Source organism: Mus musculus, chromosome 11 (genome assembly GCF_000001635.26).
Source record: "Mus musculus strain C57BL/6J chromosome 11, GRCm38.p6 C57BL/6J".
In the NCBI taxonomy this organism is placed as follows: domain Eukaryota; kingdom Metazoa; phylum Chordata; class Mammalia; order Rodentia; family Muridae; genus Mus; species Mus musculus.
Genome location: NC_000077.6, coordinates 3,902,686 through 3,916,279, shown reverse-complemented (window position 1 = coordinate 3,916,279; position 13,594 = coordinate 3,902,686). Strand labels below are relative to the sequence as shown.

Genomic DNA, 13,594 nt, shown 5'->3' with positions numbered 1-13,594 from the left:
TTGTCACTGTGGTCTCCTCATAGGTCACATACAGGACACTTGAGCCCAAATATAGAAATGACCCAGTCAGGCTTGAAGCCCGAAGAAAAACAGACCATACCTCTCTCTGCAGCACAGTCACTAGGGAGAGGTTCTTTTTTTGCTTCCCAGCCTCCCTCAGAAGTGTTTCCTGCACCCCTGGCTTCGCAGGGAGGTGGGCCCCTCATACAGTAGGGCTCAAATTTGAGGGGTGCTGTGGGAGGCATAGGCTGCTCTGAGATCTTGAGTAGACCCTAAGGAACGTGAATGAGCCCTCTACCCCAGTGATATCCTCCTTGAATCCGGGCCTCCTGGCTCTGGATCCACAGTAAAATACAGTCTGATGTTGAGACAGGTTAAAATGGGTTTCTGAGGCTAGAGAGATGCTCAGTGGTTAAAAGCATTTACTGGGCTGGAGAGATGGCTCAGCAGTTAAGAGCACTGACTGCTCTTGAGTTCAATTCCCAGTAACCACATGGTGGCTCACAACCATCTGTAATGGGATCCGATGTCTTCTTCTGATGTTTCTGAAGATAGCTACAGTGGTGTATGCATATACATAAAATAAGTCTTTTTTTTTTTTTTAAAGCACTTACTGCCCTTGCAGAGGACCTAAATTTGGTCTTTAGCACCCACATAGTAGTTCACAGCCACTAGTAACTTCAGATGCAGGAGATCTGATGCCCTTTTGGCTCTGCAGGCACCGGCCATGCACATGGTGCGCACACTCACATGCAGGCAAATCACTCATCCATATAAAATATCTAACAAAAAAATTGTTCAAGGAGCTGGAGAGATGGCTCAGCAGTAGGAGAACTGGCTGCTCTTCCACAAAATCCAGGTTAATTCCCAGCACTCACATGGCAGCTCACAACTGTCTGTAACTCCAGTTTCAGGGGATCTGATGCCCTCACAGACATCCATGCATAGTTACAGATAGACAGACAGGCTAAACACCAATGCACATAAATCTTTTTAAAATGGGCACAGAAGTGGGCAGAGGCACCTGCTTGTAATCTCAGCATTCCCATACAGACATTCACACCACTAATAATAAACAAAAAATTTAAATAGGAAGAAATGCTTTTTAATTCAAAGAAGCTTAGTGGATAATGGATTAAAAATCCCAGAGGAATATAGTTCACTGAAAGCCCAGATTCCTCTTCTTAAAAAATGTGTGTGTGTGTGTGTGTGTGTGTGTGTGTGTGTGTGTTGGAGGGGGGAGGGGAGAGGCTCATTCAGTTTCCCTCCCATAACTCTTCTTGGAAAAACTATCTAAATGCCCCAGATTTTGATCCTTTCCCTGGAAGTCTCCTACCTACACTCTCTGCCCTTCAACTTGGGTTACTCAGCAGAGATCTACGGGTTCCCGCGGGTATCAGACTCATCGGAGGCAAGTGTGACAGTGTAGATTCCTGGTTCATCTGGGACAGAGATCTGATTTAGGTCTCAGGTGGGACTGGCTTATTTTCACCTGAATTTCTTTGGGAAGGGATTAGGAACGCTTGCAACAGTGCGGAGTCACGACCACCAGAGGGCGCTGCGGGCCGGGCTACACAGTTGCGCTTTGCGATCTTGTTTCTCTAGGCAGGTTGTCATCCAGGACTTGTTTGACAACAGAGCCGGGTGAGGCCTGTGCAGGTGAGCGGGAGCTTCCCCAGAAATCCAATTACCGGAAAGAGTCCAGGATGGACCTTGATTCTTGCTCACGCGTTGGGCTGGGAACAGGTCCCTGGGTTTCAGCTGCTTACCCTAACCTGAATTCAGGTGGGAAACCCGGGAACCATCCAGGATTCTGCTCCGTGGGCCTCATGAAACCCAGCTGTGAGTCACCTCGGAATGCCTAGGGAGCAGCACATAAAGTCGGCTAGCTCGGGATGGATGCCGGCCCGCTGTACCCTGCTTCCCGGAGCTGTGGTTAGCTTTGGTGATTCATTTCCCCTTCTGCTGCCCCAGAGGGGGCGCCGCCCTGGTTTGAGAGGGGGAGAAAAGATCTGGAGTGGAATGGAGGGGGAACAAGATGAGGCAGCCTTAAGGGACCACGTGGTCTAGCTCCGTTGAATTCCAAGATCTCAAGGAGACCTTTGTGGTCTGGGATCAGGTGATGTGGTATGTCTCACTTCAACGCCCTGCTTCTCGACGATGGCAGACAGCTTGGGGACGGCTCTGCAGAGTGCCCAGGGTTTCCAGCACTGGATACTGGTCTTTTTAAGGAAGGCTCTACTTGGCGCTGGAGACAATCCGGATTCCGGTTGGTGGCTGGTACAACCCACACTCTCCACTAAGGGATTCGCGGCCGCAGCTGCGCAAGCCAAGTCGGGAGGCGCAAAGGCTGTGGGAGGGGCTAGACGTCCGCCGGGCTCCGGGGCTGGTACTCGTGGGCGGGGCCCGGGCTGAGCCCAACTTTCCGGGTGGAGCGCAGCTTCGGTAGCGGCGGAGAGGGCAGGGCCGGGAAGCGCTGAGCCGCGCGGGACTCGGGAGGGACTAGAGCCCGGCGCCCGAAGCTGCCAGATCCACCGCGGGAGCCGAGCGGCAGCCAGAACAGCCAGAGCATCCTGAGAGGCTGCAGCCAGTCCGAGCTCGCGATTCCGCGTCCGCCGGCCTATCGGCGTCTATTCCCGGTCCAGTAAAAGGCTAAAGGGGGCTGGGGGAGGGGAGCGACGGCTGCAACCTCCGTTCCCACGCTCGGAATATTATCGACCCTGCCAGACCTGGTCCGGGCCTGAGCACCAAACACGCAGGCGGTCGGGGTCAGTCAGTGACCTCATCCTGACAGTCTGGGGACCAAAGATGGAAAAAGACAAACGGATTCGGTGTGAAAGCATCGCGTGAGCTTAGGGCGCGGAGAAGAGAGAAGGCCTCCCCTGGTGCGGGAGGTGCCCAGGGCTTACGAGGCCTGGGTGGACACCAGCCAGTCCGGCATCTTAGCAGCCACGACCTTCTTCCCTGACCAGAATTATCGGCTGGCTCAGAGTCTAGCACCTGAAGTGTTGCCCTCTCCTGTCCGAGGAATCAGGACCAGGCTCAGCGACTCCCTGGAAAGCCTGCCTCCTGCCCCAGCCCCACTGGTGCGGATGTGCCGCTGCCCACTGGAGCACCATGAAGGCATGATGACCTCAGCCGAAGCAGTTGCTGTGGCTGGAAGTGCCCAGGAGCATGGCCGCCCCAAGTGGCCTCCGGACAAACCCCAGGTCCTTGGGCAGCCTGCTCCGGCGAGAGTGGTTGTGGCAGCACTGGTGTGGCTGTTGGCGGGAGCCAGCATGTCAAGCCTCAACAAGTGGATCTTCACAGTGCATGGCTTCGGACGGCCCCTGCTGCTTTCAGCACTGCACATGCTGGCAGCCGCCCTGGCATGCCACTGGGGGGCCCAGCGCCCCGTGCCGCACAGCATCCACCGTCGAGTGCTGCTGCTCAGCCTCACCTTCGGTACCTCCATGGCGTGCGGCAACGTGGGCCTGAGCACTGTCCCCTTGGACCTAGCACAGCTGGCCACCACCACCACACCACTGTTCACAATGGCCTTGTCTGCGTTGCTGCTTGGCCGAAGACACCATCCTCTGCAGTTTGCTGCCATGGGCCCGCTCTGCCTAGGGGCTGCATGTAGTCTGGCTGGAGAGCTCCGGGCACCTCCAGCTGGTTGCGGCTTCTTGCTGGTGGCCACCTGTCTGCGAGGCTTCAAGTCTGTTCAACAAAGTGAGTGCCTGGGTCTCCACCTGAGGAGGTGGGGGGTGTGGCCGTGATGTTCCTGGGAAAGGGGAGGGGGCAGTGATCCTCTTTACAGGCAAGGCTCAGAGAGTATTCAGTGAGTTCCGGCCTCAAACTTAAGCCTTAGAGGCATAGTTAATAACAGTTGTTGGTGAAATGTTTCTATAACTCGAGAATCCTTTTGTTCCACCGCATCCTACTGCCTCTCGTTGAAGCAAGCACACTTTATTATCCCCACTTGACAGCCGTGCAGAGCCTGGGCCTTGTGCCAGTAAGCAACAGAGGCAAGATTTGAGAGTGGCATTCAGACTCCAGGCTGTCTAAGCTGTGTGTCCTAGGATTAGGAACTCAGAAGGCCAGGGAGTATAAACTAGGGAAGAGAAGGGAACGCAGAAAGGCCTTAAGCTGGTTGGGAACACAGGGGTTTCTCAGAGCTTTTACCAGGAGCTACAGTGTGCTGAACTTGGTTCTGGGTGCTGATCATAGGTTGTCATGACAATGTCCATCTTTGTCTTCATGTCACAGGCGATGGAATGAATAAGAGAGCATTTTACTGGGGCAGAGGAGGTTAGGCTGTCCTGCTGAGAAGCTCAGGTCGGCCTTAAACTTATGATCCTCCTAACTCAACCCTCCTGAGTGCTGCCAAGGAGGTTTTTTTTTGTTTTTTGTTTTTTGTTTTTTTGTTTTTGTTTTTGTTTTTTCAAGACAGGGTTTCTCTGTGTAGCCCTGGCTGTCCTGGAACTCACTTTGTAGACCAGGCTGGCCTCGAACTCAGAAATCCACCTGCCTCTGCCTCCCGAGTGCTGGGATTAAAGGCGTGCACCACCACGCCCGGCTTCCAAGGAGGTTTATGATTGGCCCAGGGTCACAAGGCTCCCAAGGACTCCAAGTCTGGTCTGTGTGACTGGGTGCTGGCTCTGTCATGTGTGGGCAGCAGCAGGACTGAGGGCAGAAGTAAGTTATCCTTCCCTGCCCAGCCCCGTGTGCTAGGGGGTAGAGGCTGACTTCCTGTCTGAGCAGTTGAGGGGCTTTTGAGTCATAGCTCTACTGTCTCTCCACCTTAATCCAAGGAAGAAGTAGGAGAGTTAGAATGTAAGGGGTCCCCAGGGCTGCTGAGCTATGGTTGCTGTAACCTGCAGTGAGGAATGGCAAAGTGAGGCCTTAGTCCTGCCTGGCATCTTCTGTCTGGAACCCAAAGGTCTTGTCACTATCTCCCCAAGCCATGAGCAGGGTAAAAACAGAGTTCTATTTTAGTCCTCAGGTTACATGAGCTGAGTGAGGCCTGAGCTGGGCCTTGAAGTGGCTCAGGGAAACCTGACTCTGTAGGGCCTTTCTGGGTAGGGACACCAGGCAGAGAAGGCCCGGCCCGGTACTCCTCATACCAGGCTCTGGGCAGCTCCTGCCTGTAGGAGGGGCTGTGGCCAGCCAAGCATTAGGGGGCGCAGGTTGTTCATAGTAGCACGTGACTGGCAGCCACCTCTTGGCTTCTGCTGGCTCTCTTCCTCTCTCTCAAGACTCAGTGTCTTCCACTGAGTGCATTAGGTGCCCTTTACTTGACCAATGGTGGGCTGTTCAGTTCATATTGCCTATCCATCTGCTTCTGCCCAGGCAGTGTGTTGGATCATTTCTGTGTCCTCAGCACTTGGCCTAGGGCCTGGGTTAGGGGAGAAATTCAAATGATGTCTCTAATTGATGGTTGTGATGTCAGTTGATGTCAGATTGGGAAAGATCACTTAGAGAGCTGGGGGTTCCCCCTCAGAAATGGGAGCCTGGCAGAGATGAGAAGAGTGACTGGCTCCAGGATTGGGAGTGGAATTTTTAAAAAGAGGAAGTTTGCTTTGCTAAGGGCTCTTGGACAGGCCCTCGCTCCATCCCTGAAAGCACATGGTGTGAGAGCAGGGGTAGGAGTCCAGAAAGGGAGCTTAAGCAGCCACAGTCAGCCTGGGCTGGCTGCAGGGGCAGGGGGATGTACAGAATGGAGCAGTGCTGCCTTCAGATCCAGAGAGGCAAGGAAAGGAGGTGCCAGCCTGCTGAGCCTGTTGTCATCTGTACACACCTGTGTTTCAGAACTTTCTTTGAGCCCCCAGAGAGTGGGGCACTGTACTTAGCAAGACAGAACTTGTATCAAGCGCAAGGTGGGCACAGGTGTGGTGGGGGCTTGATGAGGCTGCCGAGGGTGCTCTACAGCCACAATGCTGGTGACAGAGCAGCAAAGGATATCCTTGGATGTGGCACAGGCTGTGGCAGAGTCCTGTCAGTCCTCAGATTCAAAGGATGGTGTCCACCTCAGTGCTGAGTGTGTACCCTGAATGTAAGTGCACTCCTGACCCCTCCCCCCATCCACGAGGAGACTGAGGCAGAGAGGTGACTGTTACACAGCTAGGGAAGGGACAAAGTGGTGAGAGGCCAAGAGGTCACTGCTCTGTGTGTGTGTGGCAGAGGTTGAGTGTGTTCAGCCGCTGAAATTACCTTTGAGGCAGGCATGGAGGTGCATGCCTACAATCCTGGCATCCTGGGAGAATGGTGGGTTCAAAGCCAGCTTGGCTACAAAGTCAGATTCTGTCTATAAGCAGAAAAATAGAATGCTTTTTCAGCCTGGCATGGTGGCACATGTCTGTAATCCCATAACTTTAGAATCTGAGACAAGAGGGTCTAGCCAGCCTGGTGTGGGCCAGCCTGGGATCTAGAGAGTGTTCTGGGTCAGCATGAGCTACTCAGAAAACCCTTGTCTCAGGGCTAGTGAGATTGCTCAGTGCGTGAAAGCATTGCTGCACAGATGACCGGAGTATGGAAGGAGGGAACCAGCTCCTGCAAGTTGCCCTGTGACCTTCACATAGTCCACATACATACATACATACATCACACAAATTGCATGCATGTGACATACATATACACACATCATACATATGTGTAATATTTTTTAAGTTACAGAGCTGTCTCAGCCTCCCTCCCCCCTCCCCCACTTTGGAGGAGCTGGGACTGTGTAGCTCAATGATAACTTTCTGGGCCCCAGCACCAGAAGGAAGAAAAAAAAAAAAAGAAATATCTTTGGAAAAGCAGAGCATGACAAAGAGAGTTTTGGCAAGGGCGGGGTCACCGAGAGTCAGGACAACAGGCTAACATTTGGGGAGTTAGTCACTTCTGCCACAGGAATCCCAGCTCCTTTGTGGGCTGCAGGGATGGGGAGGTTGGGCAGGGTGCAGGGGCTGCCCCTGAGAGTGGAGCCCACCTGAAAGCGAAAGCCTTCCTTCCTTCCTGTCTTTGAGGCCAGGCCATGGACAGGGACAGCTCCCTGGTTGATGCACTGGGCGTGAATGAGCAGAGGAGTTATGACTAGCTGCTTGTTTCTAGAAACGCGGGAGCTGGAAACACTGTTGCCTAAAGAACCAAGCCTAGGCAGCCAAATGACCCGAGAGGGGGATAACTACCATTTAAGCACAGGCTCTGAGCAAGCACTGTGGGGCTCCTTGGAAAGTGCATGGGGAAACAGCAATACAGGGCCCAGGAGGGCACCAGCATCCAGTGTTAACTCTCCTCCGCTGACTCAGAGAAGGCTCACCCAGGCTGTGTGGGACTTCAGTGGTGGCCATGCTTTTTCTGTATGAATCAATCAGCTCTATAGAGGCTGGTATGGCCATAGGCACAGACAGCCACGCTTGTGTAGGCGGCAAGATCCCCTTTCCTTGAAAACCTAAAAGGTGTTCTTGTACTTCTGGGTTCATCTTGACAAGCCCCACTGGTGTTGGTAGCTTTTTTGTTGTTGTTGTTGTTGTTGTTGTTTGTTTTTTAAGATACGATGCAGATCATGAAGCCAGAGCCTGTGGTACACACCTGCAATCCCAGCTCTAGGGGGTGGGTAACAACACAGTGGGAGAATGAGAGGATGAAGAGTTCAAGGCTAGCCTCTGCTACATGGCCAGCTCAAAGCTGCCTTTGGCTACGTGAGGATTTGTTTCAGAAAACAAAAGCAAACAAAGCCCCCAATTCCCAATCATAAACAGTGAGTGACTGCCAAGAGCCAACAATGACTGTCTTGTTGGCCCTTTGTCATCTCCGTGGTTGTAAGTGAATGGCATGATGGCTGCTCTCACCATTTTGACTCAAAAGCATTTTCTTAACTGTTTTCCTTCTTTCTCCCCCTCCTCCTCTGTCCATGCTCCTTACCCTCTCCGCCCCCCCCACCCCCCATCAAGCTGCTGCTTCTGTTGTTATAACTGGCAGTGGAGGCGCTAGGCCCTCTGCTGCTCTGCCCCTGCTTCCTGACTGGAGCCGCAAAGACCTTGTTCTTAACATCTCCTCAGCATTTGCCATATTACGGCTTTTGTATATGCTATCCTTGTAAAAATTTCACGTTTTATGCAACTCGATAAGGGAGGAATGGGCATGGGTCACAAGCCCAGGTGGCCTGGCTCCTCCACCACTTGTAAGTCATACTTCAGAGCAGAGTATTAACCCTGCTCAGAGTCAGGACCAGCTTCCGGGAGGCTGTGCTAGGAGGATGGGGCTGTATGGAGCGGGCTCAGTGGGTGCTGTCTCTATACCAGCTGATGATGGTCACTCTCTTGGTTGCAGGTGCTCTGCTGCAAGAAGAGAGGCTGGACACGGTGACCCTGCTGTATGCCACTTCTTTGCCCAGTTTCTGCCTGCTGGCCAGTGCAGCACTGGTGCTGGAGGCTGGCACAGCCCCACCGCTGCCTCCCACTGACTCTCGCCTCTGGGCCTGTGTCCTGCTGAGCTGCTTCTTGTCCGTGGTCTACAACCTGGCCAGCTTCTCCTTGCTGGCCCTCACATCTGCCCTCACTGTCCACGTACTGGGCAACCTCATGGTCGTGGGCAACCTCATCCTGTCCCGGCTCCTGTTCGGCAGCCACCTCAGCGCGCTCAGCTACCTGGGCATCACCCTCACCCTTTCAGGAATGTTTCTTTATCACAACTGTGAGTTGGTGGCCTCCTGGGCTACCCGATGGGGGTTGTGGAACAGGGACCAGCCTGGCAAAGGTCTTTGAGACCTGGGGGAGCTCATGAGCTCTACCTGGACAGCCCCTGCCTGAATCTAACCTTGGACAATGGCCATGAGGAAAGGGAGAGGTGCTATGTCTGCCAGGCCCAGGAGAGAAGGCACCTTCTGGAAGGGCTGCCTGGGAGGCTACACACCAGGGACTTTGAGAGAGACCCACCTCCTGTCCCTGCTTGCCTCACCTCTCACAGCAAACCCTGCCACTGGATGGTGGGTCCAAGTCTGGCACGTGTGCTTGCCAGAGGAACCAGTGTCAACGACTATGATGAAGGTTGCTGGGCAAACTTAGGGAACCTCAAAGTGTTAGGATGAAGACAATGCTCGGTAGTCACACAATCTTTCCTGGGGGGCGAGGGAAGTGGAGGCTGTGAGGGTCACCAGAGCAGGCTTCGTCATGGCTGGGCTCCCCTAAAGATGAGGTAGCCTGTGCCAACTTCAGGTAGCTACTGCGGCTTCACTCTGGTGCCTCCACCCCTGGATTTGGGCCTTCCATCCCCAATAAAGTATTTTTTCTTGGGACACCTCTGTCATTCCTTGGGGCTCCAGCCAAGGGAATATCAAGGGAGTGGTTGGCTACCACATGATTCTCCCTCGCTCCCTGGCCCCGTGTTGGCCTCCAGCCTAGCACTGTTCTCTACAATGCCCCTCCACTGGCCAGGCTACCATAGACCAGCTTCAGGACGGTGGTATTGGTCGCCCCGCTGCCCTGCCTTGCCCTGGTCTGGACCACCTATTTCAGGCACTGTTCTCTTGAAGGGATCTTCCTAAAACCACATGTTCAGGAGCTCTAGTCTGTGCTGGGGACAAAGTCAGGGAGGGCTTCCTGTTGGACACCATGAAGTCCCTCTTAACTCTGTGTTCTTGCCAACTACTGTCTCACTTGTCTCAGGCCCCAGTCCCACAAGCACAGTGTCAGCACACCTTCGTTTGTGCCGTCAGCACGGTTCCCTTCCTGCATACCCTCCTGCCTTCTGGCTACATCCTTACCTGGAAGAGAAAGGCCCTGCCTACCATGCGACTGTCCTTCCAAGGAGGTCAGAGCTACCTGATGAGGGGAGGAGTTCAGGGCTTTAGGTGCATGGGGCCTGTCACAGGGGCAGCTTGACCGAGGAGCAAGAACCAAGGAAGTACCCAAGGCTATCCCAGGGCCCTAGGGAGCAGGTCTTTCATGCAGTGAGCCTAGGGCAAGATTCCTACCTTAAAGCTAGCCCAGATTTGTCTACCCCACCCCCCATCTCAGCCTTGAATGTAGACAGCTAAATCCCTATACTTATTAAAACAGATAAGAACCTAGCCTAGGGCACTAAGGCCTAGCACCTAACCCTACTCTGTTAGCCTAACTCTTCCCCCAGTGTAGTCAGCCTTTTATTTAGTTTTTTAGATAGGGTTCTATGTAGCCTAGGCTGGCTTCAAAGCCACTATGTAGCTGAGGGTGACTTTGAACTCTGTAACTTTGGCTGTCCTGGAACTCACTCTGTAGACCAAGCTGGCCTCAGACTCACAGATCCAGGGCTTGGATTACAGGCGTGCTTACAACAGTCACCTGGTGGTATTGGTCCCCAGTATGTTCGGCAGTGCTGGAATTTCAAGCATCCTTGGCAAGTACCATCCTACCAACTGAGCTACCTCTCTAGTGCCTCCCCTCTCCTTTCTGAGCACTAATTAATCATGCTCAGGGTTATAATGATCCGTGGGGGTGGGGTGGGAGCTCAATGAGAAGCCCAATGGCAAGGAAGGAGGGGGTGACCAGTACCAAATGACTGCCATTATCTTAGGTATTCTGAGGGTATCCTGAGGCTGAGTGGGAGAGGGACAGGTGACAATGCCAAGGAGCACAGGCAGGCATAGGATTTCCTAGGCTCAGACTCTACCAGGCTGGACTTACAAATGACCTTGCTGAGTCACTGCCACCCTCCTCTCTGACTCAGAGATGCCACTGGCTGGGTCTGTCCCACCCTTATGCAGCCTGCCCATCTCTGGATTCCACTCTTGGGCTGGGCGGGAGGGATGCTTTGGCTGGGAGAGAGCCTCCTTGGTGACTCTTGTCTTCCTTGTTGGAGACTTCCCACTGTCCTAGGAGCTTCCCTGCCTGGCCCTCACTGAGGCTCTTTGGCCTCAAAGACAGATGCCTGCTGCCTGGGGAGTCAGTCCCCCACCCTACACACAAACACACACATACACACGCACATACACACAAACACACATGCACACACACACAGGACAGGGAGTTAAATTGATCTGTGCTTGACTTTTAGGTGTTGGCCTGTCACCAGTCACTGAATTGATGCTCTCAAGGCTCCCCAGTATCCAGCTGGAGCTTAGAGACCCACAGCAGAAAGTATGGAACCTGGGCTAGTCCTTCCTGGCCCCAGGGTATCACTGGGAGTGAGGATAGCTAGTAGGTAGAATCCCAAGGGCAAGGTCTCTGTCCCTGCAGGGGATCTGCTGCCTTAGGCAAGTGGCCTCACCTCTCTGAGGCTTCATCTTTGATCTTTGTATCTGGAATAACCTATGCTGCCTTCCTGGGAAAATCTTCTCTCCCCTCACCGCTGCCACACCAAGTCTGAAGCGCCAGCTGAGTGTGACCTTCCACATGGGGCCCCGTGGCATTCCACCTGAGCTGACCAGCTGTTCTCTTCTTCCTGACCATGCTCCGGAACAGAGGTCTTCAGCATTGGCATAGGGTGTGTCTGGGAGCAGCTGTAACAGCCAGAGGCATCTCAAGATCTCGAGATGGTGGAAACAGCCCTCTGTCTATGTTCTTTGAATATGTACATGCATTACATGTGATTTCTATCTTAATCAAACCCTTATCACACCCTCGGCTTTAACTTTTGTGGTCTGAGGTACAAGAGCAAACTAGCTGTTCCTTCTCACAATGCCACAGACTTGTTCTTACAAGCCTTGGTCTTAGCCATCAGTGTTCAATGCCTTTCTTCTTGAGCGCAGGGCTCTCACCTTGTCATGCGGAGCAAGTCCTTTACAGCTTCTTCTCGGCGTATCCACAGTGCAAAGGTCACTCTTCCTGTGTTTGGGGGGTACTGCTAACTAAATAAGGGTAACCTACACACAACCATGGTGACACCACATCTGATAACTGCAACTAAGACGCTTACAGTGTCAACTGATGGGGTAGCCTATCCTATGAAGGTATGTTGGACAAAGAAGTACTTCAAGGACCTGGGCAAGCAGAAGCACACCAGGTGTAGTATCACACTGCTACTCAGAATGGCTCATGACATAAAACGCAGGGATTTATTTATGTCTGGAATTAACTAATTGATATTTTCAGACTGTAGCTGACAGTTGCAGTAATTATTTTTTTCTGTTGCTAACCACGTTCCCATCCCCCAACAAAACCAACTTTTAAGGAAGAAAGGGCTGACTTGTTTGGTATTTGAAGCTCCAGTCCATCTTGTCAAGGAAGTCAAGTGCAGGGGCCTTAAGTAATTGGTTACATCAAACCCACAGTCAAAAATCTGAGTGATTAATGCGTGTATTCAGGTCAGTTTCTCCTTTTTAAAACAGTCCAAGCCTCCAGCCCAGGGGAATGGTGCTACTCACAGTGGGCAGATCTTCCCACCTCATTGAGTTAACCCACTCAAGATAGAACGCACCGCCGGGCGTGGTGGCACACACCTTTAATCTCAGCACTTGGGAGGCAGAGGCAGGTGGATTTCTGAGTTCAAGGCCAGCCTGGTCTACAGAGTGAGTTCCAGGACAGCCAGGGCTGCACAGAGAAACCCTGTCTCAAAAACAAAACAAAGATATAATGCACCACAGGCAAACCCAGAGGCCCGACCTGGTGATGCTGGGCACTGGCTAATCCGGTGAACAACCGAGACCACCTTTGCAAAGATCACTATCAGAAATTGTAGAAAGTGAAAATGGGGATGGATATGAGGCTGTGCTAATGCACTGGTGAAAAATAGGAGCTCTGGGGCAAGAAGTAGGTTTGAGTCCTAGCTCTGGTACGTGGTGACCTGGAGCAAGGACCTCCAGTTCCCAGGCCTCCCTGCTGTAACTGGGGCAGCAGTGAAACCTGACTCGCTGTAGCTTTGAGAACAGCTTGTGAAGCAAGCGTTCAGCACTGAGTGGCCTCAGTGTTACTTATTCAGTGAGGCTTCCGAGTTCCTCCCCTGGGCAACTTGGTCTTCTCTGCACCCTTCCTCCGGGGCCTCCTGCACTTTGACTACCCCAAGGCACTGCTCTTGCCACACAGAACAAGGATGCAGTCCTGACCCCAAGGCTCCTTGCCAGGTCTTGGGGAAGGCAGGAAGCTGGAGCCCTGCTGGGCATCCTGCCATTGTGGACTTCAGGCAAAGCCCAGTCACAGCCTTAGTTACTAGAGTTCCCCGCCTACCCTGCCCTGGCACTCTTGGCCTGCCAGTCTCGAAGGCCAGGGCAAACAAGGACTCCTGTCTTCAGTGCCAGAGGTTGACCGCAAGTGCTCTTCCAGTTCTAGAACACTTCTTGGTTTGGGGGATATGGCTCCATTGGTAGAACACACCAAGTATTAGGTTTAACCTGCTGATAATTCAAGCACTCAGGAGGTAGAGGCAGGAGGTTCAGAAATTCAGTCACCTTCAGCTACAAAATGAATTTGAGGCTAGCCTAGACTACATGGGAACAAAACCCAAACCAAATGGAGAGTAATAACAAAACAATAGAAAGAACTCTTTGTGCCGTGTCCCCGTGCCACCCCACCTCCCTACCCCCAGGAAACAGGGTGAGCCTCTCCACCTGCTGAGCTGGTGGCCAGTCTACTTTGTTGAGTAATTAGACTTTCAGTTTAAGCTCAGGTGAAGGAAATACTGAAGGAGCTGAGCCAGAAGGCCCAGGGCTTGAAGACAC

General features: G+C 52.9%; 1 protein-coding gene across 1 annotated transcript; it reads left to right on the top strand.

Annotated features, from left to right (window-relative positions):
- The first annotated feature begins 1,615 nt into the window (after positions 1-1,615).
- Slc35e4 (solute carrier family 35, member E4) lies at positions 1,616-9,258 on the top strand. Its single transcript, NM_153142.3, has 2 exons — positions 1,616-3,711; positions 8,296-9,258. Exons 1-2 carry the CDS (start codon positions 3,093-3,095, stop codon positions 8,727-8,729), a joined length of 1,053 nt encoding a protein of 350 aa, NP_694782.1. The 5' UTR covers positions 1,616-3,092; the 3' UTR covers positions 8,730-9,258.
- Positions 9,259-13,594: the final 4,336 nt, after the last annotated feature.

Coding starts and splice junctions, on each gene's coding strand:
- Slc35e4 (NM_153142.3), top strand. CDS start 3,093: ATGTGCCGCTGCCCACTGGAGCACCATGAAGGCATGATGACCTCAGCC. Junction 3,712..8,295: donor CTTCAAGTCTGTTCAACAAA/GTGAGTGCCTGG, acceptor TCTTGGTTGCAG/GTGCTCTGCTGCAAGAAGAG.